General features: G+C 39.1%; 1 protein-coding gene across 5 annotated transcripts in view; it reads right to left on the bottom strand.

The window, feature by feature from the left end:
• Positions 1-25,945, bottom strand: part of TBC1D1 (TBC1 domain family member 1) — a 316,594-nt gene that overhangs the window by 82,492 nt on the left and 208,157 nt on the right. For all 5 annotated transcript variants that reach the window (XM_043971867.1, XM_043971868.1, XM_043971866.1 and 2 more), the window contains one exon: positions 7,461-7,646. In XM_043971867.1, the coding sequence (XP_043827802.1) occupies positions 7,461-7,646 (186 nt within the window). The remainder of the gene's footprint in view (positions 1-7,460; positions 7,647-25,945) is intronic.

The following is a 25,945-nucleotide window of genomic DNA, read 5'->3' as shown; positions in this document are numbered from 1 at the left end:
CAAGAAAAGGGTCACTTGGCAGTTTCCAAGTAGTTAATCTCACATGTAGAGAGCTATCCTTCATCCATGAGTGCCTCAGTCCTAAAAAGGGTAGGGAGACTGTTACTAGTTTGTAACTCCTAACAGTTACATGACTTCCTAGGAACATCATCTACATCCCACTTCGACACTGTACAACACGGTATTTTACTTTCAGATATGACTCTAGCATGAGTTGCTCCATATTTTCCATCCCTAGATATGTATACTACAGATGGCCCCTATAAAAACAAATATGGTCCTGAGTAACAGCTATTCTTTTCTCCAGCTGGTTTCAGTAAAACATCTGACAAGATGACAACCAATTTAGGGATGAAGAAGTCTATAATAAAAAGTATAATATCGGAGAATTTCTGCTGGAAACAATTCATAATCATATCTGTTCTGATTACCATCTCCCACTCCCATGATAAGAACTTATATTGTTTCAATCATAAGAATTAGGGCATGCAGAGTTTAAATAAATGATTTTTCATTCATTCATCCAGAACTGAAAAGAATTCAGATGAGATGTGGGTTACCCTCCTCATCTTACAGATATAAATGACTTGCTCCAAGTCACAGTGTTAGTAAGCATTAGAGGAAGGAGTTAAACCCAGATTTTCTGACTTCAGAGCCAGCTTTTCTCCCAAACATTGTTCAAAAAAAATCTCTGAGATATGACTAAACCCTACTACTTAGAGCTAAAATTCCAGACAACAATCAAGTTGCCCAGAAATGGCAATGGGATATGAGATTCATACTACATTTTATTCAAGAGAAAACTGTAATTTTACTTTTCTGTATGTATTTTATTTTATTCTACTCTTAGTTTAGAGCAAAAATAAAATTGTTCACTCTTTACTCTCTCCCTCTTCTCTTTAGCAAACCATCCCTTTGGTAGCCTGTGATTTGACTCAAAACAATTCAAACAATTTCATAAAATATCTATGGGCGAGCTTGACTTTCTATAGATAAACAGGATAAGCCATCAAGAATGATTAGGTGTTTTTATTTTCCTGCTTTCAGTGTATGTATGTGTATATGCATATACATGCACACATATACATATATGTACATACACATTATATTTTAACTACACCTAACAATTCTACAGATAAATGTAGGTGGTGACAAGAGAGAAGAAAGAAGAGAGACGAAAGAATACAGGTTTGGTTACACACATTTGGTTGTTGTGATTTAGGTTGGCATAGCGTTAAAATAAATGTTAGCCAGAGGTTAACTCTAGAGAACATATAAAGCTTTGTATCACAAGTTGAACAGTAGTTGTATAACATGAACATTTTTCATCAGTTTTAGAAACATAGGCAATTCTAAAACGAATCTTGCTATGAGGTCATGGGAAGAATGATTATCTCTGACCCATGTACTATACTTACTTCTACTTAAATCACAGGGGATTTGACTTGATTTTCCTTTCATGTCCCTCCCTCAAGATTTGCAGGTGACATCCTGAGATAGTTTCCCATGCATCATGTTTACTCTATCTCCCTTCAGAATCTGTAGGCTATTTTGCAGAATAATTCCCTGAATGTCTGCTACGTTGGCCCCCGTGCCTATGGAATTTACCTTTTTTCAAAACATGAAATCCCAGACATCTCAGTCTATAGGTAACGTCAGTTTCCTCATCTGCAAAATGGGGATAATTACAGCACCTAACCTCACAAAGTTTTTGGGAAGATCAGATGAGATAACACATGCACAGGACTTCACAAACCTTAAAATGCTATATGTGTTAGCTACAGGGGCAGCTAGGTGGCACAGTGGATAAAGCACTGGCCTTGGATTCAGGAGGACCTGAGTTCAAATTCGACCTCAGACACTTGACACATACCAGCTGTGTAACCTTGGGCAAGTCACTTAACCCTCATTGCCCCACAAAAAAATTTTTTTTAATTAAAAAAATAAGTGTTAGCTACAACATCAATATTATTACATCTGAATAGAAATAAGCAAAACTATTGCAGCCAATCAGATTCAGGACAGCACACTGCTGATCAATGGATGAAAACAGAATTGACTTACAACCTTCTAAGTAGACTTGCTCTAGCAGTAAAAACTGCACAAGTCTGGGCCCAGCAACATGGATGAGTAGAGCTAGTCAACACCATTCTGGAAGACTAGAATGAGGCCTAGAGTCACAGTACCATGTGAACCTCTAACTGAGGGCAAAGAGTATAACCTTTTGAAATGTTCAGGAGACTCTAGCCAAAAGATTCTGATTCAGCCAAAAAAGTGAAATCTATCTTCTTTTTCCTTTTGGCATATATAATAGTCTGATGATTTTCTTCTCATCAAGATGCAGTTGCCTAAAAACAAAACCATACCCCTGAGAGATGCGTTTTTATCAGCACCAGGCAACACTGATCTGTAACTACATTTGTAGTTTGCACATTTGTCGTCTCCCCCATTAAAGTGTGAGTTTTTAGAGAGCAGGAATTTTTCTGTATCCCTAGCACTTGTGTCTGATACACGGTAGACACTTAATAAAGCTAAGTTACTGTGTAAAATTTTACGGCTCTTTGCTTCAGGACAAAAAAATTAAAAGTCATAAGGAATAGCCCCCAAATAAGTTTTTCTGTAAGGAAAGTGATCTAGCATAACACTGGCAAAGAGGCAGTGAGTAAAGTCCACTCTCACTGATAGTAGGGGTATAGGTCAGTCTGCGATAAAGTTGAACTTGACCTTTTTGGTATGAACATGTAGACCCTTGCCGAGTCCCATGACTTTGCTTCAATGCTGCTCTCAGCAGTGGCTGTCCATCCTCATGAAGCCGCACCCCCCCACACCCCCAAACACACACCCCACACACCAGCTGCAGGGCCTGCCCTGGGTGTTGCTCAATAACCCCTTAGCAACTCCCTCAGTCGGCCACTTTGGGAGAAGCTGGCTGCCAGATGGCTTTCTTCTCAAAGTCAGGGCATAAATGGGAAGGCAGTTTCTGCAGATTTTGTTAAACCTTAAAACCTTACATTTAACGATAGCTAAGACTGTCAAAAGTTATGGAGAGGTCAAGGAGGATGAGGATCAAGCAAAGGGCACTGGATTTGCCAATGAACACTAGTAGCCCTGGGGGAAACAACTTCCATTCCAGGGGTGGGGCTGGAAGACAAGTGGGGGCTGAGGAATGAGTGGGGGGGTGAAGGCACTGAGGATAGATCCATTTTTTTTCTAGAAGTATGGTTTTGAAAAGGAAGAGGAGACATAGAAATAAAATAAGAACAGGGTGCAGTCAAATGACAGTTTTTTAAAGACCCACACATATTGACCCTCTGCCACTTCCACTTGAACTTGGACTCTGGACTTAGGAGCCTCAGGACCCAGGAGCCTCAGGACCCTGTGCTCATCATGGGTGGGCTATCACCTTATCTCACTCACAATCAGAACATTACACCATCTCCTCACCAGTCTCCAGTCCCAGCCACCACATGTGCACCCTGGTCCTCTCTTTATGTGTATGTGTTTTCTTCTCTTATTAAAAGGGCAAAGACTGTATGCTGGCTTGGGTTAATATCTTCAAGTGCTCAACAATCACTTAAATGTCCGTTCATTTATCCGTCCACATTTGAAGACAGCAAGAAAGGATCTGGCAAGTAAAGATGAACTGAAGATGAGAGAGAAAGAATGATCAAAGAACAGAATGAAGGGTTCACATAGATGGGTTGGTCTTGAGAAGGAGAATGATCCCCTCTTCCATCAAAGAGTAGTGCAACCTTGGACAAATTGTTTCCCTTCCCAAGCCACAGTTCCCTCATCTATAAAATCAGGAGGCTGGACTGGTTATTCTCTAAAGTCCCTTCTAGCTGTAAAATTATATGATTCTATTTGAAGTTTGCTGAAATGATCATGAAATGTTTCCAGAATAGTAATAAAAAGGCTTTTCATATATTAAAAGCTAGAAAACACTGCTTATACAAAAGCAAAATCTGTCTAGAGTACAACCTCTTCATTTCTCAGTGAGGTCAGGGAGGGCCTTGATAAAATTCTAACTAGGAACAACTCTTCAAATTTATCTTATAATATGCAACCAGAAATTTTTTCAAGCCATCTCGCATCAGATTTTTGATTCTCTCTTTCTCTAGTTACTCCTTGGTGGCATTCACCAAATCTTGCTTCTTTACTCTGTAATCTAGTTTTGTGTTAGTTTTGTTGGGAGTTGTTTTTGTTTTTGTTTTATCTTTCCCCAAGCAAAAGATTTCCATATTAGCCAGCTCCCAAATAAACAAATAAGCAAATAAATAAATAAATGGGTGGGTAAATGAATAAATAAATGGGTAAGTGGGTGGGTAAATAAATGAATGGATAAATGAATGAATGAACAAAGAAATAGATAAATAAATAGATGATAGATGAATGAATAAATTAATAAGTGAATGAATGAATGGAATCAAGTTTAAAAAGTATACTTCAATCTTCACTCAGAATTCATCAGTTCTCTCTCTGGAGGTGGACAGCTTTTTTTCATCATGGGTTCTTTAGAACTGTCTTTGATCACTGTATTAATCAGAGTGGTTAAATCTTTTATCGTCTACCAAGTTCTCCTGGTTCTTCTCACTTTACTCTGCATCATTTGATATAAGTCTTTCCAGGTTTTTCTTTTTTTTTTTTAGTGAGGCAATTGGGGTTAAGTGACTTGCCCAGGGTCACACAGCTAGTAAGTGTTAAGTGTCTGAGGCCGGATTTGAACTCAGGTACTCCTGACTCCAGGGCTGGTGCTCTATCTACTACGCCTCCTAGCCGCCCCCAGGTTTTTCTGAAACCTTGTCACTTCTTATAGTACAGTAATATTCCATTACAAACATATACCACAACTTGTTCAGCTATTCCCTAATTGATGGGCAAACTCTAAATTTATTGTTTTTTTATAACCTTCTAAATATTATTGTATTTTGAGAGGCAAGATGGCACAGTAGGCAGATAAATGTCCTCAGAGCCAAGAAGACCTGGGTTAAGTCCTACACATACTGGCTGTGTGACTCTGAGCAAGACATGGAAAGTCTCTAAGACTACAATTTAAAGAGAACATTCCGCCCTGAATTTGTAGAAAGTGCCTTCATTTAGCAGTCCCCTGTTGAAATGACATCACAGATCTAGTAGCTATTCCTAAAAGAGCCTTGTAACACCCATTTGAGGATTCCTAGGTAACCTGTGGACCATTCCAGAGATCTGGAATCACTCTGGAATAGGGATCATTCCAGGGGAATCTATTTCAGAAGTTGCATGTTAACCCAGACACATACTGGTGTACTCATTTGACTCTTACTTGCTAGTTTGGCCCCTGTTCTTACAAAATAAAGATGAACATATGTCCTAGTTACCAATGATATTATTATTATTATTTTTAGTGAGGCAATTGGTGACTTGCCCAGGGTCACACAGTTAGTAAGTGTTAAGTGTCTGAGGCCGGATTTGAACTCAGGTACTCCTGACTCCAGGGCCAGTGCTCTATCCACTGTGCCACCTAACTGCCCCCCTAGTTACCAATGATAAATGAAAAGAGAACAAAATTCAAGACAGTCCAAAAAAAGCCCTTGAAAGCTGAACACTGCTAATGAGGCAGATGAGATGAGCAAATGGTAACAAAAAACCCTGATGCAGGTTAATGGTCTCAATGCAAAAAAAGGAGGCAACAATTTTCATTGACTTTTGGAATCTCTCAACTATAAATTCCAGTCCATTCAGCATTCACATTAAATCCATCTAATTTCAATTATAGTCTACTATTATTACCTAATCATTTAAGGTTGTGGTTCCTTCTAACATTTCCATGAAGCAAGTTAATTATCGCCCCTGTTTTATAGTGGCACCCTTATCTCACAAGTCCATCTTTGAAGACAACTGCCTGGAATCAGGAGGTGAGATTCTAACCACATAAAAGGGCGATGTTAATTGACCCATAAAGAAATTGACTCGAAACAGTGGCAATGTGGAGCAAAAATTCCTGAGTCTCTAATTCCTCCTGGTCTGGTGGCCATGTGTGTCCTTGTGAATAAATGTATCCTTGTAGTGAAATGGAAGTTTTATATTTGGCAGGAGGTTATATACGTGGTGGAACAGTAATTATTTTTTTTATTAAACTGTCTATATGCGGTTAAAAGCCTTACATATTTACAGTAGGTCTTAAAGGCATGTTACCAGTTATGTCTCATTTTTAATACTGGTAATATACTACTGTAAAAACACCCTCCCTAAAATTTCAACAAGCATTTCCTTACTTAAAAATGTTATTCTAGCCAGGCCCCAATTTCAATACCAAGGGATCAGGACAGTTCAAACAAATTCATTCATTCAGAAGACATTTATTGAGTGCTTACTTTATGTGAAGCACTGTACAAAACACAAGAACAATAGAGTTCAATGACATCCCACCCACTCCCACCACCACTAGTGCCTGATGTAATGAGGAAGATTGTTTATGGAGAGTAAGGGAAATAAATCTATTCTCCCTTCTTCCTTATACTCAGCCCACTCTGGTTTCCTCACTACCATATTCATTAAGGCTTTTTTTTTCCTTTTGGCTCTCCTCTTTCCCTGTGTGACCCTGGGCAAGCCATTTAACCTCTGTGCCTCAATTTCCTTCTCTGCAAAATGGGAGTAATGATAGCATACTTCACAGAAGTCTTGGGTGTCTGAAAGATCTGTGCCCAAGGTCACAAAACAAACCAGAGGCAGAAATGGCTACAGAATCCAGGCTCCCAAACCCACAAGAGGTAGTGCCAAATGATATTTCACTGTTGCCATTTTTCAGATGGGAAAACTGAGGCTCAGGGAGTTTAAATGACTTGCCCAGAGCTATGCAGCCAGCAAGAATCTAAGTCAGAACTTGAACCCAGGTCTTCCTGACTCAAAGTACAGTGACCTCTGCCTCTCGTTTTCCACTAGATGCTTTTATTTTAAAAAAATGTGAAAAACTGGATAATGTAAAAACTTAAGTTGAGAAAATACAAACTTTCAATCTGAATACAGGTATTTATATTAAATAGGGATATCAACAGAATATATTTAAATAATTACATGAAAGGCTTTTAATTATTAGGCTGAATCAACTTTTTCTTTACTCTGTAGTCCCAAGAAAAACAAGGCAGAAAGTAAAAGATGTGTGTTCTGAATCCTATAATACACTTTGGGGACCTAAGGACTTACAATTTGCTAATCAAAATTTCTAGGGCTTAACAACAAGAAATTAATAAAATGGGTACATTAAATTGGTACTAAAAATGCACTGGAAGAAATTAAAATAGTTTAGAGTTAAGGCATGATGCTAAATTGTCTTATCTAATTTTTTTTTATAGATTTCATTTTTAAGCCCAATCTTACTAATCCAAGTACAAATTGAACTTTTGGATGTCTTTTCTGTGACCTTCAGAATACTTGCTGAACAAATGAAGAAAGTAAGATGGCTGAAAGAAATAGCCCCTAACCTTGCAGTTTCTGGTTTTCCTTCTCCATCCTGAGCAGCAGAATCTGCTGTAGAATTGCCTTCTTCCATAGCTCCCGGAGTTCTCGGGATGTTCGTTTCTTCTCCTCTATTACCGGGCCAAAGGGACCATCTTCACAAACTGGCTCCAGTGGTGAACGAGGGGGAAGATCTCCCAGTTCTGAATAATCTGAAAAAGAAAAAAAGAAGATGGGGGACTTTTGTTCTTTAAAATATTTCCTGTGAAGTACCGCTAAGTGTGATATCAAATAATCACAAAATCTAAGAGCAGGGAGGAATGGAAAGAATGCCAGGGGCCATCAAGTTGAACCTATAACTGATCACAAATATTATCTATAACAACTGCCACAAGTAGCCATCTGGTCTCTTCTTGAAGACCCCCCCAGTGAGGGACAGCTAAGTGGCTCAGTGGATAAAGCACCAGCCCTGGATTTAGGAAGACCTGAGTTCAAATCCTGCCTCAGATGCTTGACAGTTATTAACTGTGTGACCCTGGGCAAGTCACTTAACCCTCATTGCACTGCAAAAAAAAAAAAAAAAAGACCCGCAGTGAAAGGGACCCTACTACAACAAGAGGCAGTCAAATTCTATACGTATTGATATTCTATAGATGATGTCATTATGATTTTTCAAATTTCATTTATTATGCAGGTTCTACACATTATAACAGATTACACTTAAAAGGTCACACTCCTGAAACTGTGAATTAGACATAAAATGGTATGCAAGGAGAGTTTTAGGGCCTAATAAAAATGCAAATAGCACCAGGAAACTATTATGTCATTACTCATATCCCTATAGCATCAACAGAATATTCAAATGAATCTGTGATCATATCCATGTTAATATTCTCTCCATTGCTGCAGATTCATTAACTGTGCTTGTCAGTGTCCCTCCACAGACCTTCCCCCAATGTTGCCATCTGACTCTTCTTGTCCATGTCCCCACAGGGAGGCCTACCCGATGTGCTGAAAATGATAAGACAATTTAGCAATATGCCTTAACTCTAAACTATTTCCTTCCTAGATTTCTCCTGACATACTGAAGATGCCAGTGAAGCACACAGGTGATCAGTTATCCCTTACACCAGACACCAGAAGAATACAGTTGTTCCAAAGATGGCCCTATATTTCAGGAGTAATCTTGGGTCATTAAAAGCACTGCTTGGACAGAGCCAAGACAGCAGAGAAAGGGCAGGGACTCACCTAAGCTCTCCCAAATTTCCCTCCAAACATCTTTAAAATGATTCCTCAAAATGAATTTTGGAGTGACAGAACCAACAAAAGGATGGGGTGAAACAATTTTCTACCACAACTTAGAAGGTTGGCATGGTCTGGTTGCACCAGGGTGAGAATGAAACATAGTCCAGCACAGGCAAAGCCCTGACAAGCCAGCAGCAGGTCTTAGGGGTAATAGAATCGGTGGCGGCAGCTTCCAAAGCTTTCACCCCACAGAGAGTAAAGGAGTAGAACAATTGGTCAAAAGGAGATTACAGGAGCCCCTTTGCTGTCACTGGGTACAAAGGTAGATCCTGGTCCCAGAACAAAGAGGAGCAATAGCACACCACAGCTTGCGGTCACAGGTGAGTAGGGACCCTGTATGGCAAAAGAGTGCTTGTGGTCACTCAGAGACCAGAGCACAGGCCAGGAGAACATGCCTCTACTTATATCATACCACCTTAGAAAAAATGAAAACTTATAGACTCCCAGAAGTAGCTCTGAAAACAGCTGCACCAAAAAACTGAAACTTGGGACAGTACCCCCTCCACCCCATAAGCAGAGCCCAAGTTTATTGCAAAGTTAAAAGTCAATAAAGAGGCTAGGGAAACAAGGAAATAACAAAACCTGACCATAGAAAGTTGCTATGGTGACAGGGCAGTTTAAAACACAAACTCAAAAGAAGACAACAAAATCAAAACTGCTACTCCAAAGCCTCAAAGAAAAATGTGAATTGGTCTCAGGCCTGAAAAGGAATCCTGGAAGAGCTCAAAAAACGGATTTAAAAAATCAAATAGGGGCAGCTAGGTGGCGCAGTGGATAGAGCACCGGCTCTGGAGTCAGGAGTATCTGAGTTCAAATCCAGCCTCAAACACTTAACACTTACTAGCTGTGTGACCCTGGGCAAGTCACTTAACCCCAATTGCCTCACTATAAAAAAAAAATCAAATAACAGAGGTATAGGAAAAACTGAGAAAAGAAATGAGAATGATGCAAGAAAATCATGAAAAAAGTTAACAGCTAGGTAAAGTAGGCACAAAAAATACTGAAGAAAACACCTTAAAAAGCAGAATTGGCCAAATGGAAAAAAAGGTACAAAAATTCAGAGAAGAAAAGGGACTCCTTAAAAAGCAGAATTGTTCAAAAGGAAAAGGAGGTACAAAATCTCACTGAAAAAAAGAATTCCTAGGGGACAGCTAGGTGGCATAGTGGATAGAGCACTGGCCCTGGATTCAGGAGGACCTGAGTTCAAATCTGGCCTCAGACACTTGACACTTACTATCTGTATGACCCTGGGCAAGTCACTTAACCCTCAATGTCCTGCAGCGCCACCCCCCTCCCCCCCCCCCAATCATAAAACTCTGGAAAACTAAAGGACTTCTTTGATGAGTTTTGTGGCCACTCAGAAGTGACTGTCCTAGCAATTCACACAGGAAAAATCAAGTGGGATTTTATATTTGATCACAAAAGTGAAACGGAACCACCAACTTATTAAATAGGATGGAGTAATATGGTCAGAACTGCACTTTACAAATATCACTTTGACAAGTGAATAGAGGATGAGCAGGAGTTGGGGAAAACACTTGAGGCAGGGAGAATAACCAGAAGGATATTGCAGTAGTCTAGGAGTGAGGTGATAAGGACCTCCGTTAGCATGGTGGCAGTATTAAAGGAGAAAAGTGGGTGTATACAAGAAATATTATTGTAGGTAAAAATGATAAGCTTTAGCAACACACTGGATTATGGGGGTGAAGGGTGAGAGAGTGAGGAATTAAGGATGACTCCTGTGAATCTTGTTAATTGTGAGGATAGTGGTACTCTCAACAGTAATAGGAAAGATAAGGAGAGGGGAGCACTTGGAGGTAAAGATAATGAGTGCAGTTTGGGACATGTTGAGTTTAAGAGGTCTCTCTACATGGCATCCAGTGTGAGATGTCTAACAGGTAGTGGGAGATGCAACACTGGAGGTTGGGAGAGATGTCTGAGTTAAATATATCTTAGAATCATCATCAAAGAAATGATAATGGAATCAATGGGAGCTAATGAGATCACCAGGTGAAATAGTACTGAAGAGAAGAGGACCCAGGACAGAGCCCATTGGACACCTCCAATTAGAGAGCCTGACCTGGATGAAAATCCAGCAAAAGAGACTGACAGTGATCAGACAGATAGGATAAGAATGTCCCAAAAACCTAGCTAGAAGAGAGCATCAAGGAGAAGAGGGTGATCAGTAGTCTCAGAGGCTGCAGAGAGGTCGAGAAAGATGAGGATTGAGAAAAGGCCATGAGATTTGCCAAATAACCTGGTGACTTTGCAGAGAGCCATTCTGGTGGAATAATGGAGTCAGAAACCAGACTGCAGGGAGTTAAGAAGGGATTGAGAGGAAAAGAGGTGGAAGCACCTACTACTGTAGACAGGCTTCTTAAAAAGTTTAGCCCCCAAAAGGAGGAGAGACATGGGATGTTAGCCGGGATGGACTGATGAAGTGAGGGGTCCTTAAGAATGGAGGAGGTATGGGGGCAGCTAGGCGGCGCAGTGGATAAAGCACCGGCCCTGGATTCAGGAGGACCTAAGCTCAAATCTGGCCTCAGACACTTGACACCTACTAGCTGTGTGACCCTGGGCAAGTCACTTAACCCCCATTGCCCTGCCCCTCCCCCCCCAAAAAAGGAATGGAGGAAGATATTGGAGATAATTATTATCTCAGTGAGAGAGTGGGGATGACCGAAGGGGCAATCTGTTGGAAAAGAAAGGATAGAATGGGATCAGCAATTGTTACCAATTGCATAATTTAGTCTTGCTTGTTTTGTTTAACTTTAAAGGAGTTAGGTTCCAGAACATATAGGAGCTTTCATCTGACATCCTCCTTTAGAGAGGGACGTTGCAGCTTTTTTACACGTTTTAGCATTTCACTCCCCCCACCTCACCCCAATCATGGCCTCTGGGAACTCTGCTGGACACAGTACAAATTTGACTAACGTGCTGTTTTATCTCATACTAGAAGTATTTATACTCCCACCAGTTTGCAAGAGATTCTAATTTCAACAAAGTGATTTTTGTAAGATGTCCTGGTAGATTTGGCAGACATTCCAGAACACTGGCTGTTGGTTTATTATTTAGAGTAACATTTTAACATGCTTTCATGTTTGTGCAAGGAGAACTTGGGAATTGGTCCAGCTAATATAGATAACCCAGTTTAAGCCTTGTGACAGTGAGATGAAGTTGACTTTAAGAGTAATCCTCATGCAATGATTCTTAATAAAATGTGGGTGCACCTCACCTTTTCTCATTTCTTTCTTCCATGTAGAGCATTTCATCTCTCTCTTTTAACAACTATTCCTCCTCCTTAGTGTCTCATATGCCCCTATTGGTCTCTGATACTTTCAGATTTGGGAGACTAATAATCAAAACAGCTATATCTGTCACAGACATGATTCTAGGTGTATACATAGTTGGGTTATTAGCTTCATTTACCTTTTTGTCATCTCTACTGAGACTACTGGCTAGACTGTTAAAACAAACTCCAATTTATGGTAAATAGGACACTCAGAAAAGAACTATCTAAAGGCTATGGCTTCTTCCAACATTGTTCCTGTTAATGGAATAAATCTGAAAGTACTTAGCCTAAAAGTTGTTCTTAGGATCAAATGAAAATGTCAACTCTAAGTGTCAGCTGTCATCATAATGATGATTAAGGTTGTTTTTGTTTGGTGAAAACAATTTGGTCACATACAAGAAGAAAATCTTTGCTTAACACTACTGCCTTCCTTTTTCACTGTGAATTCTCCCTGCAGCCCTCTCTACCTGTCAACATTAGTCCTTTGCTGTTTCCTTCTATAACTATCTCTCCTCCCTTGGATCAAACAAGATCAAAATGAAAATGCTGTCAATCAAGCCTAACACTTAGTTTTCTCCCAACCACAAAGGATTGCCTCATTTTGATCAAGTTAACCTAGCCAAGCCTGGGTCATAAAGAAACTTAAGGCTAACAGCACTTTTTTCTAAGCCAAACCTCTAAGTCAATTATGTAAAATATCACCCACTGTTAAGAGCAGCAGGTAAATGACTAATCATAAACTGAAAAATAAGGAAGAAAAGAAGGAATGAGCAGTTTTTAAGCCCTCACTACTTTTTATTCCTACTATTCTATGAAAAGGTAATGAAGAAAAAAATCTTATCCCCTCACACACAAAAAAATTGGGAATTTTATGGGGCAACATTTATTGGTTGCAACTCTATTCCATGGGATAATGATTTAGCTCGCACACTCTCTTGAAATAATTTTGTATTTACTTATTTGGGGGCCGGGCGGGGGGGGGGGCAGATATCTTAGTCTGACAGCTTTTAACCTGAAAGAGAAATCCTTCTGAGTCTCTAACCATAAATTCTTTAACAATCCCCTATTTCTCTCTGACTGATGAATTCAAAGATTCCTTCCTTGAATGAGAGTGATGATTTGGCCAGGGCAAGGACAAGGTGCCCTTAATTGATCCACCTGAAGGGATTAGGGCATTGATCAGAGGGAGGAAGTCTCTTTCATTACTTCAGGGTGGTATAAGGAGAACCCTTGAAAGGAGTGGTCACAGAAAGACTGAGTAGTTTTAGAAACTGATTCTCTAAAGGCTGCCTGACTACGGTGCTATCTAATAAAACAAAAGGTTAATCCTGAAAAATGCACCTATGCTCTGTCATACTATGAAATGTTTCTTGTTCAAGAATCTTATGTAAAAATTAATTCAAAATTGTCCTGGATTAAGAATGAGGGGGCCCAGGGGCAGCTAGGTGGCTCAGTGGATAAAGAGCCAGCCCTGGATTCAGGAGGACCTGAGTTCAAATCCAGCCTCAGATACTTGACACTTACTAGCTGTGAGACCTTGGGCAAGTCACTTAACCCTCATTGCCTGCCCCCCCCCTAAAAAAAAAAGAATGAGGGGGCCTGCCAGTTTGTACATTTCTCTCTCAAGCAGAACACTATTTGGACTTAGAATAATGATAAATTATTTTTTAAATTTTAAAATGTTTTTGGGAAGACTTGTGTCTAGAGTACAGTATGAATATTTTTCTTCAAAGACTATTTGCCTCTTTTTGTCTTTATTTCCCCAGCGCCTATTTTCAGAGATGTGTACATCACAAACACTTAATACGTGTTTGTCAAATTTAACTGAATGATGCTAATTTATACATTTTTCATGGCTTTCACTAATAGCTCATCTGCTGTGTAACAGTGTTGCTGGCCATGTTTCTCTTGTATCTAGAACATCTCTCTACCTATTGGGAGAAACAAATCTGGAGTAATATTTGTGATTTTACTAACCATCTATATTTTTGGCTATGTTTATTTCCCGCCACTGGTATAATATATGACTGAGAAGAATGCAACAGTTTCCAGTGTTCAAGGGATAAAAAAGTTGGAGAACAACTTTAAACTCTTCTAATTTTGTGTCTGTCTGTTTATATGTGTAATTCAGAGTACTTACTTTTTCACCTAGACCTGCAATTTCTATGACATAAGGAAGAACTTTTTCTACCAGTGCACAACGGCATCTTCTTGAAGCTTAGAATATTATAGAATTACCTAGAAATGCCCAGGGTCCCTTGTCCATTGAAGGTCTGAAGTGGGACTTAGATCCACATCTCCCTGTCTTTCAGACCAGTTCTCTCTCCATGGTGAAACCTGCCTCTCGGATAATTCATTTATACATAATATAAATACTCATTCATGCATACGTTAAGTTGGCTATTCCTTAGAACAGACATATAACAAACAACAAATCTGCAAGTGTTTATTAAGCGACAAAACATGTTCAACATTGTCTAAGGAGAGTCCTCCTGTTTATTATGTACTAATAGTGGGAAGTACCTCCAAACAATTTTGGCTAGTTTGCTACCTTGTACTCATTCTGATAAATGGGTCTGTAGAGGATATTATGGATACAGAAAGATTCAGTAGCTTGAGCACCGGACTGGATATCAGATGACCTTGGATCTGTTTCTAGCACTGTACGGGACTCTTTCCTCCTATGCAAAATATGAGGACCTTCCACTTATCCTCTACTATGCCACCTGCCACTATTAATCAGAAGGTAGGTAAGCTTTCTGAACCACTTACACAAAAGTACTACCAAAATAGAACATACTGTGGATGACATCAAAATAATAAAATGAAATTAATGACAAGATATGGAATGTTTAAATTAGATTCTCAAAAACAACCCTCGTGGGATGAAACGAATTTTAAAGCCAGTAATAATTCAGGTGCCACCCGATTACATTGCCATCATTTAAAGTCATACCCAGTGGAACTGTAAGTCTGGTTTAGGCAGATGTGTCAATATTTCACACATCAAATGATCTCCTGACAGCTTCATATTATTGCATTTTTCTTTCTTATGGCACATAAACATGTCTGCTCCTGGGAAGGTTATTACCGAACAGAGTGTATGAACAGAATCTTGATCCATGCTTACAACATGGTTGAAAACATGAATTATTCATGTCACTTCATACTGTGACAATCCTCAGCCCCACAAAGTTCAGAGTCCACTACTTTTGATTCTCACAATGAAGCTCCAGGCCTCGGTTTCCTTATCTATAAGAGGGTTGGAGCAGATGACCTCCAAGGCTTTTTTTCAGCTACAAATCTGTGACCCTTCAATCTGCAAGTGCTGTTTTCATTTTATAGCCCTGACAATTAGAGGACAGGGTATTAAGTGACTCCTTAAAAGTCATCAAGAAAGCCAGTGAAAAGAGGAAGGAAATGAACCCAGGCTAACTAATCTAGGCCATCTATCCACGAAAATACAATGTATCACTGCATTCCATGAAAAAACATTCCACACCCACTACCTCCTGGGCTCCCTCTCATGTCAACGAAAAATGCCAGTCATTCTAAAACTTCTGTGTTTACATAATACAAGTGTATTTTGGAAGAGGAACTGAAACTGGATACTAGACCTGAAAAAAGCTAACTATAGGATTAGCAACTGTAGCATCTTTTGTCACCAGCAGCTGGAGAAACTTTTAAAGTGATACATGGAGAAGCCATGTGTACTTTAGGAGGAAAAAAAAAAATCTTCCATTAACACTGGCCAGCTGCTGGACAAAGTGTCCTACTTTCAAGAGTGCTATGAAGAATTATCTCTAATCCACAGATCAGATACTAACAAACAGAACTGCTCTAGAAGCTGGCCCATTCCCTGAGAGGAAATTCTCAGAGACAACCTGGCTCTTGTCTTGTCCTGGACTGTTTGGCATCACTGCTGTGGGAGCACACAGGGAGCAACAAACAATAATATTATTCTTTCAATAAATATTTATTGAGTACCTACTCTAAATGTGGTAGGAGATAAAAAAGGAATAGGCCAGTTTCTCTCCTCAAAGAACTTCAAATCCAGTGGATAATAAAATGTGTAAATACATAAATATTGACACACAACTCTCTGAGATTATAAGCAGCAAAACCACTGCCAAACTTCATTGGTAGAGAGTTTCCTCACTGAGGAAGGGAACAAGCATTGATTAAGTGCCTGCTATGTACTAAGCAGTATACTATGCAAAGCATTTTGCAAATATTATCTCATTTGATACTCACAGCAATGCAGTAAGATAGGTGTTACTATGATCTCCATTTTACAGATGAAGAAACTGAGACAGACAGACGTTAAGTAACTTGCCCAGGGTGACCCAGGAGTAAGTGTCTTGAGGCTGATTTTGAACTTGGGTCTTCTTGACTCGAGGCCCAGATCTATACCCACTGTTGCCACTTAGCTGCCTCTAGGAGGGAGCTAGGTGGGAAGTGGGATTTCCTTCTATGGATGAAATCACTGACCCAGCCCAAAATAAACAATCCCTATGATAAAAGGCAACCTATGGAAAGTACCATGGGAAAAGTTCAGAAAATGCAGAGGCCACTTCTCGTTGCAGTGGTCAGAGAACTCTTCTTGGAGGTAACTTGTGAAATGGGCCTCAAAGGACAGATGACAGGACATTTTAGATGGAAGGAACAGGAATGGTTACGGATTAGTGTAAGTATAAGGAAAAGAGAGTCTTCTGGTTTGTCTTACTCACAGGGTGAGCCTAGAAGAGTATTCAGAGATAAAAATGGAAAGTTACACTGGGTCTACGTTGGGAAAATCTGGAAAGGTGGGCTAAGGAGTTTGGTTATTATTCCTTATGCAACAAGGAACCACTGGAAGCTACTAAGCAGGGAAGGGATATGATCAGAGCAGTATTTTGGGAAGACTATACTAGAAGCTGTGTACAGGAGAGATTCCGGAGAGGCATGGTGTGTATCTGCAAAGGCACACCCTGTCTCCAAAATAATAGCTCTGTTTTAATTAAATGACATGGCAAACTCTTTTAAAGTATGGATTGCTGTTATATATAAGTTTAGTTTCTTTAGTTTGCTTAATGAATAAAACTAATGTCTTTAATTAATAACCAACTGTCTTTTAAAAAATAAAATAAAAAATGCAGAGCACATTTATGGAGGACATACTGGAGGCAAGGAGGTTAGGTAGGAGGCAAATTGCACTGGTCCAGACAAGGCATACTCAGGATCAAAGCTAGAGCTAATTCAGAAAAGAAGGGAAAATTGAAGGATAGAGTCATAAGGCACTGGACTAACACAACACCTTTATTCTGAAGGCCTTAATCTTCACAGTACTGGAAAGGAAAAAGAAAAAGATGCATCATCTTTTAAAAAAAGACAGGAAAGGGGGCAGTTAGGTGGCACAGTGGATAAAGCACCAGCCCTAGATTCAAGAGGACCTGGATTCAAATCTGGCTTCAGATACTTGACACTTACTAGCTATGTGACCCTGGGCAAGTCACTTAACCCTCATTGGCCTGCAAAAAAAAAAATTAGGAAAAGTAAAGAGAAAACAAGGAAAATGAATCCCAGAACAACAGAGTGACTTTTACTTCAATCAACAGATCAACAAAATCTATTTGGAGGCCTCTCAGTCATCTCCTCCCCATTCCTTCTTTTCTCTCTTTTAAGAATCATCTCTCAGCGTTAGAGTCTTCCTTAACATAGATTCAAATGGCATTTGCCTTTTTATTTGCTTTGTCACTCTGATGACCCCTCCCATTGAGCTTACGCTACAATAAAACTGGCTAGCCATGTCTCCCTCAGCTATCGTGTACATATGAGACTGACTTCTGAACACAAACAGTGGAATTCATATCAACTTCAACATTTTAAAGATACCTAATTTCATCAGGGTGGGTATTCTTTCCACCGACACAGATCTCAACTCCTCCATAATTCAGAAGATACTCTGAGAGTGGCTGCAGTTAAAAAAAATCATCACTCCACAGCCCTTCTCTGCTGTTGTGCCTCTCTAAACATAATTAAGACAGAAATAAATGATAAGGGTCTATTACTGGGCCTGGTAGGACCTGCCAGCAATTGTACTTTATTAGCAAAATCTTCAAGAAGCCAGAGGCTCCTCTGTAACATGAGGCATTGGAGTAGAACTTTAAATTACTGCCTATTAAATTTGGATTTGGCCCATCATTCTAGACCATCAAGCTCATTTGGGATCTTGATTTAGTTATTCAGTGTAATAGTTAAAGTTCATATATTTGCATATTCATTACTCATGTTATCTAGGCAGCTGGGTGGCACAGTGGGGCTAGACAGCTAGACCTGGAGTCAGGAAGATCAGAGTCCAAATGCAGCCTCATGCATTTACCAGCTATGTGATCCTGGGCGAGTCACCTAACTTTTATCTGCCTCAGTTTCCTCTGCTGCAAAAAGGGAACAATAATAGCATTGATCTCCCAGGGTTCTTGTAAGGACCAAATGCAATAATATTTGTAAATTACTTGACACATAATATTGACAATTAATAAATTATTGTTTCCTTCTTTCCTTCCTTCTTATTCCTTTATCTTGATCACTACTAAAAAATGCTAAACAGCACAGATCCCTAGGGTAAGGAAAAGTGGTCAAAGGAATATGAACAGGTAGTCTTCAAAAGAAGAAAGGCAAGCTGCAATAACCACGTGAACTTGTCACTACTAGGAGGTGCAATTAAAAAAAAACTCTGAGGATTCACTCACTGGATTGGCAAAGATGATAAAAGAAAAAAGGAAAATATAATTGTTGGAGGGAATACGGGAGAAGTCATTCTAATGCCTTAAAATTATGATTTGCTTAAACATAATAGAACATAATTTGAAACAATCCTGAAAAGTCTCTGTGCACATCCCTAGGCCAAACAATATCAATATTGGGCACACGGCCAAGAAATCAGTACAAAGAAAAAGGATCCATATGTGCAAAAAAAGATTGAAAACAGTACTTTCTGTTGTATCAAGGGACTGGAAACTAAGAAAATGCCCATCAATTGGTGAATAGGTGGAAAAATTATGTTTTACTTATGTATCAGAATGTAATTGAAATTATGAAAGGGATCTATGCAGAGAAACAGAGGAAAACTTCTATGAACTGATAGAGTGAAATGAGAAGAACCAGCAAAGGATGACAACAGCATTGTAAAGAAAACAATTTTGAAAGACTTGAGAACTCTGACAAATGCAATAACCAATTGTGACTCCAGGAGATTGACATGCTGTACTCACTTTGATGGTGAGGTGATAAGTGTAGTTGTATATTGTAGACATACATTTTCTGACAAGACCAATACAAGGCAAATTTGTTTAATTTGACAATGCTTGCTCGTTATAAGTGAAGGTTTTTATTTGAGGAGAAGAGAGATTTAGGAAGAGCAGAAAAGGGTAGTGATAGTGATGTAAAAAAAAAATTTCATCAAAGAAATATTAAAAAAACACAAAGAGTACAGAAGGTAATATGTACAAGCCAAATGATATTTGTACCAACTCATTAAATTTGAATTTTATTTTTTAAAAAACAAGCTGCATGTAGTTGATTCAAGGTTTTATATGTAAAAATAAAAATAAAATCTCTAAGTTGAGGGATTCCTTCTACATTCAGTTTGGCCTCTTAGGACAATAGCCCTCTCATCCCCAGTATATTTTTCCTGAAATTAAAAAGGAGAAAAGAGAAATCTGAGGAGATTTGTATAAAATGATACAGAGTGAAGTGAGCTAAAACTGGGAGAACAAGTTATACTCTAACATCAATGTTGTAAAAATGAACCATTCTGATAAACTTAAGATCTCTGATCAACTAACTAATCAACCATCATTCCAAAGGAATGATGAAGATGATGCACTAAGATGTAGAATGAGAAACACATTTTTGGATATGAACAATGGGAGAATTTCTTTTGCTCTACTATGTAAGTATTTTTTTCTTTTTGCTTCTTTTTCTCTCTTCTTTAAGTAGGTGGAAGAAGTGGGAGATAGAAAAACTAAATGCTTTGATAATTGAAAAGAATATATTGTTTTTAATTTTAAAAAGCTTTCTTTATGTCTTTATTTTATCTGTCTTCAGAATTAAATTGCTGAGAGCTTTCCATCCCTTCCTGGGTCGACATGTCCTTAGAATTTTAGGGCACAGGATCCTACTGATGCCTTCTCTAAATGAAAAGCTATAAAACAGAGACCTCCCAGGTAACGATTAGTCTGTCAGACAGCAAGGATTTTCTGAACTCTCATTATATAGCTAAGGAAAAAGAGGGCAGGGGTTAAGTGATTGGTTAGGTGGAATAAAAAAAAAAAGCTAATAGATGACTAACATTTCCTTTTGTGAAGATCCAGTTAAATACTAACTTCCAATGAAGCTAATTCAATAAATGGTCCACATGCCTGGGCTGTTCCCCCGCTCTAGTCTTCAAGGTCAGTCTCAGCCTAAGGGGGAGATCAGAAAGTTGCCAAGTATGAATAGCAGACTGGTGGCAGTGCCAATAAGGCTAATTTGGGGACTTTTCTTCCTTCTTGAAAACCCCAAGGGCAACAGAGATAGAAATTGTAAGGAAAGAAATCAAATATTAAATCAGGAAGGGCAATGTCTTTTTTTTAGGCAGCTCTAAAGAAAGAGGCTATAATGTCTAGATGAAAGATAATACCAAAATGAAATAGAGTAGGAGAAAAGCATTCGGCCTCCAGCTGGAATGTGAACTGCTGATCTGTGTAAAAGGTTTTTTCCTCCTCCTTTTTTACTTCCTATATCACACTTTATTTCGAACTGTGGTAGCTGCAATTTTATAAGACACCATAGGGTGGAAAAAACAACAAGGACAAATACTCCAATATCAACTACACCAGGAAATTTGTGTGTGTTTGGGGAGGAGTCAGGGGAGAGGCCAGAAAGCATGTGCTACAGAATCAGGACTTTGTCACTGCAGGGGACTTCCTGCTCTTCCTACGGAATGCATGGGACCTAGCCAGCAGCAGCATAAGCATTTGCTATTGCTGGCTAACCCTCTTGCTTCCTCTCTTTTCATAATGATAAAGGAATAGACTGAAGCTTAGGAGGCTAGAGCTAGCAGGGGTCTTTGAAATCATTTAGTCCCAAGCCAGCTGATTTACAGATAAGGAAATTGAGGCCCAGAGATATGAAGAGAATGGGGCAATGCCATAGAGCCAACTGGTGCTGGAGCTGGGTCAAGGACCCAGGTCTCCTTTCTCCCAGTCTGTTCTGCCACAAGAAAAGTGAAGAGGGGAAGGGAGAGAAGGGATGGACAGATGGACAGAGAGATAATGCTGGAACCTTTTCCACCTTTCAAAGCCTTCCTACTTACTACACAGCTTCTACCTGCTGCAGATGTGGAAGAGGTTATTAAAATAGAGGAATTTGGTTGTTTTTTAAAAGAAAAATGGACACTTAATTCAAGAGAAGGAAATCCCATGAGACAAATGGCCACTGAGTTTAGCATCACAGGAATGTAGATTTTGAACTGGAAGGGATCTGAGGTCATCTAATCCAATCCCTTCATTTCTAACAGAAGAGGAAATAGAGGCCTAAGAAAATTTAAGTGACATATCCAAGGTTATACAGATAGTAAAGGAAAGGGTCAGGCCAGGTCCACAAATGAACGCAGGCTTCCCAAGAAATGGAAAGTGGCAAACAGTACAAGGACAAGACATCCACATGCTATGCTTAAACAAAGATCTTACACCAGATTTCTACTCATAGCTCCTAATCCGTCAATCAGCCAAGTACTAGGTGAGAATCAGGCCTAGTCTGGGTGCTATCAGGAATATACAAGGACTAGGGCATAAGAAAGGCCCTGCTGTTTGTTGGGGAGTTTACAATCTTGTAGCCTGAGAAGTTCTGCTCATAGGAAATAAACAGGCCACAAGGCAGACATGTACAAAAGACTACGACTGTGTGGCACAAAGAGGATAAGCTTGGAGTTTTGCAGTCTGTCCTTCCCGGGGAGTGCCCTTTCTCCTCTCTTCTCTCCTCTGTTGCCCCCACAGGGCACTGGGCCGTCTAACTCCTGCCAAGTTGTTAAATGATAATAAAGGGTTAGTAGGAGCTTACAGTCTGACTTTATACTAGGATATGATGTGCATTTTTCAAAGGTGGATTCCAGAAGATGGAAGACCCTAAGGAATGCAGATGGAATGAGGCTTCCTAGACTAGCAGGAAAGGCAACTCCCTACGCACCTGTCACTCCCTCAAATAGCACTTCATGCTGGCAGTTTCCTACTCTAACAAGTGACCCAAGACTCAGACAACACATAGAGTAGTTAATTAAGAGAAGGGAGAAACCAATGTAGGAAATGAAATTTTAACTGCCTCTTGAAAGAAAGATAAGTATGGCTTAAATAGAGACAACAGAAAGAGGGTAACTTTTTCTGCAAGAACAGAGACATATAAGGGCTGGGATGGAAACAGGCAAGTTAAAAGTTCTAAGGGAGGGGGGCGGCTAGGTGGCGCAGTGGATAGAGCACCGGCCCTGGAGTTAGGAGTACCTGAGTTCAAATCCGGCCTCAGCCACATAACACTTACTAGCTGTGTGACCCTGGGCAAGTCACTTAACCCCAATTGCCTCACTTAAAAAAAAAAAACACAACAAAAGTTCTAAGGGAGGGGTAAGTGGGGCAACAATTCTTATTATAGTCTTAAATGGTTCCGGAATAATTTAACTTCTTATATGGAACACATTACTATAGAAATTTTAGTAGTGGTAATAATAATGATGATGATTAGAATAACAGCTAATATTTAGAGAGAATTTTAAGAATTGCAAAGCATTTTACATACATCGATTCATTTGATTCTTATAATAACCCTGGGATACAGTGGCTAATTTTATCCATTTTATAAATGGAGAAACAGGGGAACCCAGGAAACTACTCTAGAAGAATATTACCAGGAAAGAACTGGGGGATTGGAGGTGGGGGGAACGATGGAGTCATATCCAGTAGAACTAGGAATTATGTTTCAGAAAACTAGATATGTTTGGGGCAGCTAGGTGGCGCACCAGCCCTGGAGTCAGGAGGATCTGAGTTCAAATCCAGCCTCAGACACTTAACACTTACTAGCTGTGTGACCCTAGGCAAGTCACTTAACCCCAATTGCCTCACAAAAAAACCCAAAACTCAAACCAAACCAAACAAAACAAAAAACTAGATATGTTTAACCAAAGTCTTTCAATGATATATCATTTAATCACTTTGACTTTGCCTATTATCAAACCAAATGGATTAACATATTCCTCCTAGAATGGTAAAAACAATATTAAAACAACCAATTCCTGGCAGGCCATTCTGATCTTGTGATTTTAACAAAGGATGCCAGCCAAACTGCCTACAAGTCCTCAGTTCAAAGTTCAATTAGGAGACCAGGGAAGAAAAGAACCTTAAGAAAGAGTTCTAGTTGACTGAGGGGGTTGCTCTCAACCTGTGATTTCACTGGTGTAAAAAACACCCAGGGAGAAAATCCTACAGTATCATCAAGTACCATCTATTCATTTGTTGAAGCAAAGGAGAGAAATATACTGCCTCCCAGAGCAGCTCATTCTGCTTTTGTACATCTCTGTTGCAAAATTTTTCCTTAAATCGAAGCTAAATTTTTTGCTCTGACATTTCCTCTGGCGCCAATGAAAACCAACCTAATACCTTGCCCACATGAGAATCTCCAAAATACTTGAAGACAGCTATCAAGTTTCTTCTGAGTCTTCTCCATGACTAAATAACCGAAGTTCTTCAATCAATTCCCACTGGGTATTATCACTTCACATCTCCTCACCACGCTGATCAAATAAAGGTATTTCCATTGTATCTTTCAAAGATTCTGGTATAAGTTTAAAACAAAATTTAAACCATATGTATGGAAATACTTGGTTGGAAGAGAGAGAGTGTGAAGCATCTTTCTTTCTCTCCCTTTCTTTTTTACTTTCTTTTTCTTTTTAAAAGAGTCAAGAAAAAAATTAAAAAGTAAACTTAAAAAACCTTTTTTTAAATAAAATAAGAGTCAAAAGACAATAAACCCAGTGACACCTCATATTCAATCAATTCAAAAAACCTATCAAGAAACTATTCAGTACTAAATAAAATACACAAAATGAAATTGTCTCTGCTCTCAAGTAGCTTACGTTCTAATGGTAGAGAAAAGTACATATTTAAGTCTACACAGAATAAATACAAAGTGAGTAAATGGAAAGGAGTTAAGTACAAGTTAGCTTGGTAGTATTCCTACACCTTTCAGTCAACTGTGTGACTACAAAAATGTGGTCTGCTATCAGATTTTTATCTGAGAAAGTCTACCTGTCCTCCTGGAAAACTTACATGAAGAATCCCTTTGATGTATAGAGATTATTCCTGTAAATATCTTAAAGTTAAGAAAGTAAGATCCTGGGATTCAGGACTCAAAGAGACCTCAGAGATTTTCTAGGTCAACTACTGCATTTTATAGATTGAGGAAACAGATCCAGAGAGAGATGAAATCACTTGCTTAAGGTCATAGGGTTGGTTAGGGGCAGGACCAGAATCCTGGTTGTCTAATTTTAAATCCAAGGCACCTTCCATTGTACCACATTGCCTCCAAGCATTTAGGTCGGTGATTATTTTCTTGATCCCCTTTTATGGGCAAGAATAATGACTGTTTTATTCTGAGCATTTGGTACAAGTTCTTCTTTCAGATATCTTGAGACTCAATCTTTCATTAAACATAAAACTAAGCTGACTCCAGCACAGACTTCCTCTGAATTTTAATAATTGTTGTAGCCCAGCTGCTCTCCTCATCTTTGTCAGTTCCATCAGTTTGCACTTACCTCATATTACCTCATTTTGTATTTCTTATCAAGTGTTTCTCTCCAATAGAATGTATGCATTTTGAAGGCAAAGCTTATTTAATTTTTGTCTTTGTATACCCAGTACTGTGGTTGGTGCTTAATAAGTGCTTACTGACTTTAGTGTCATTTCTCCTCCATGTGAAGGTCAGGGGCTATGATGTTACATGTCTAAACTGATAGCTCCACTGACACTAGAGGAGAAAAAAATTTGTTACACAAACCCCGACAGATCTCTTTTTCAATTTTAATCTGTTTGTTGTTCTTCTAATATCACCCTCAAATGCCCTTGGGAGAACCTGGCTTAACTGATTCTTGCCAAGCTTGCTATAAACTTGTTTTCCCACCATGAAATATGAGTAAATGCACTTCTTCTCTGTTTTATGAGGTGGTATTGATTCTAATCTTCGCTTATTTCTTCTTGGTGAGACTTTGTAAATTAGTTTATATTCTAAACCCTTGGCTATCACATTTCTCTTCAATAAGGAGGAGATCAAGGTTATTGGTGGAGGCAATTTTTAAGCTCTTTGGATTTTTCTTGTTATGGTATGAGTTTATATATCAGTTAAACTGCCTTAAGAAATGGTAACCATCATAGATTCAGAGCCAGAAGGGACTTGAGTCCAATGCCTTCAACTTATAGGTGAGTAAAGGGTATTGAGGCAAAGAGAAAGGTGCCCATATCATATGGTGGGTGTCTGAGTCAGGCTTCAAATTCAGGATTTTCTGACTCCCAATCCAACTGTCTGGCCACTAATCTTCAACTGCTTCAAACAATGTCTGTTCCTTTATCCATTTCCCTTTTTTTATTTTTCTGGGCCATCCACAGTTTGCTTAAATAGGTCAACTTGGAGTTGACTCAATTGTGTTCAGTATCTTCTGATTTTTATCTCTCTTCTAATTTGGTACTGATTCTTCTCTAACAAGTCCATGGTTCTGATTTCACAGACAGCTGACTCAGAAAATGATTTTCATATTGGTAATTAGCCATTCTCTGTTAGTGTATAATAATTTGTTGTGATGTTGATTGGTACTTGTGCTGTCCAGCCAGTGATTTTTGAATGTCTTCTTCAAGA

Source organism: Dromiciops gliroides, chromosome 6 (genome assembly GCF_019393635.1).
Source record: "Dromiciops gliroides isolate mDroGli1 chromosome 6, mDroGli1.pri, whole genome shotgun sequence".
NCBI lineage: Eukaryota > Metazoa > Chordata > Mammalia > Microbiotheria > Microbiotheriidae > Dromiciops > Dromiciops gliroides.
The sequence above is the reverse complement of the archived record's forward strand: the minus strand, read 5'-3'. Positions and strand labels throughout refer to the sequence as shown.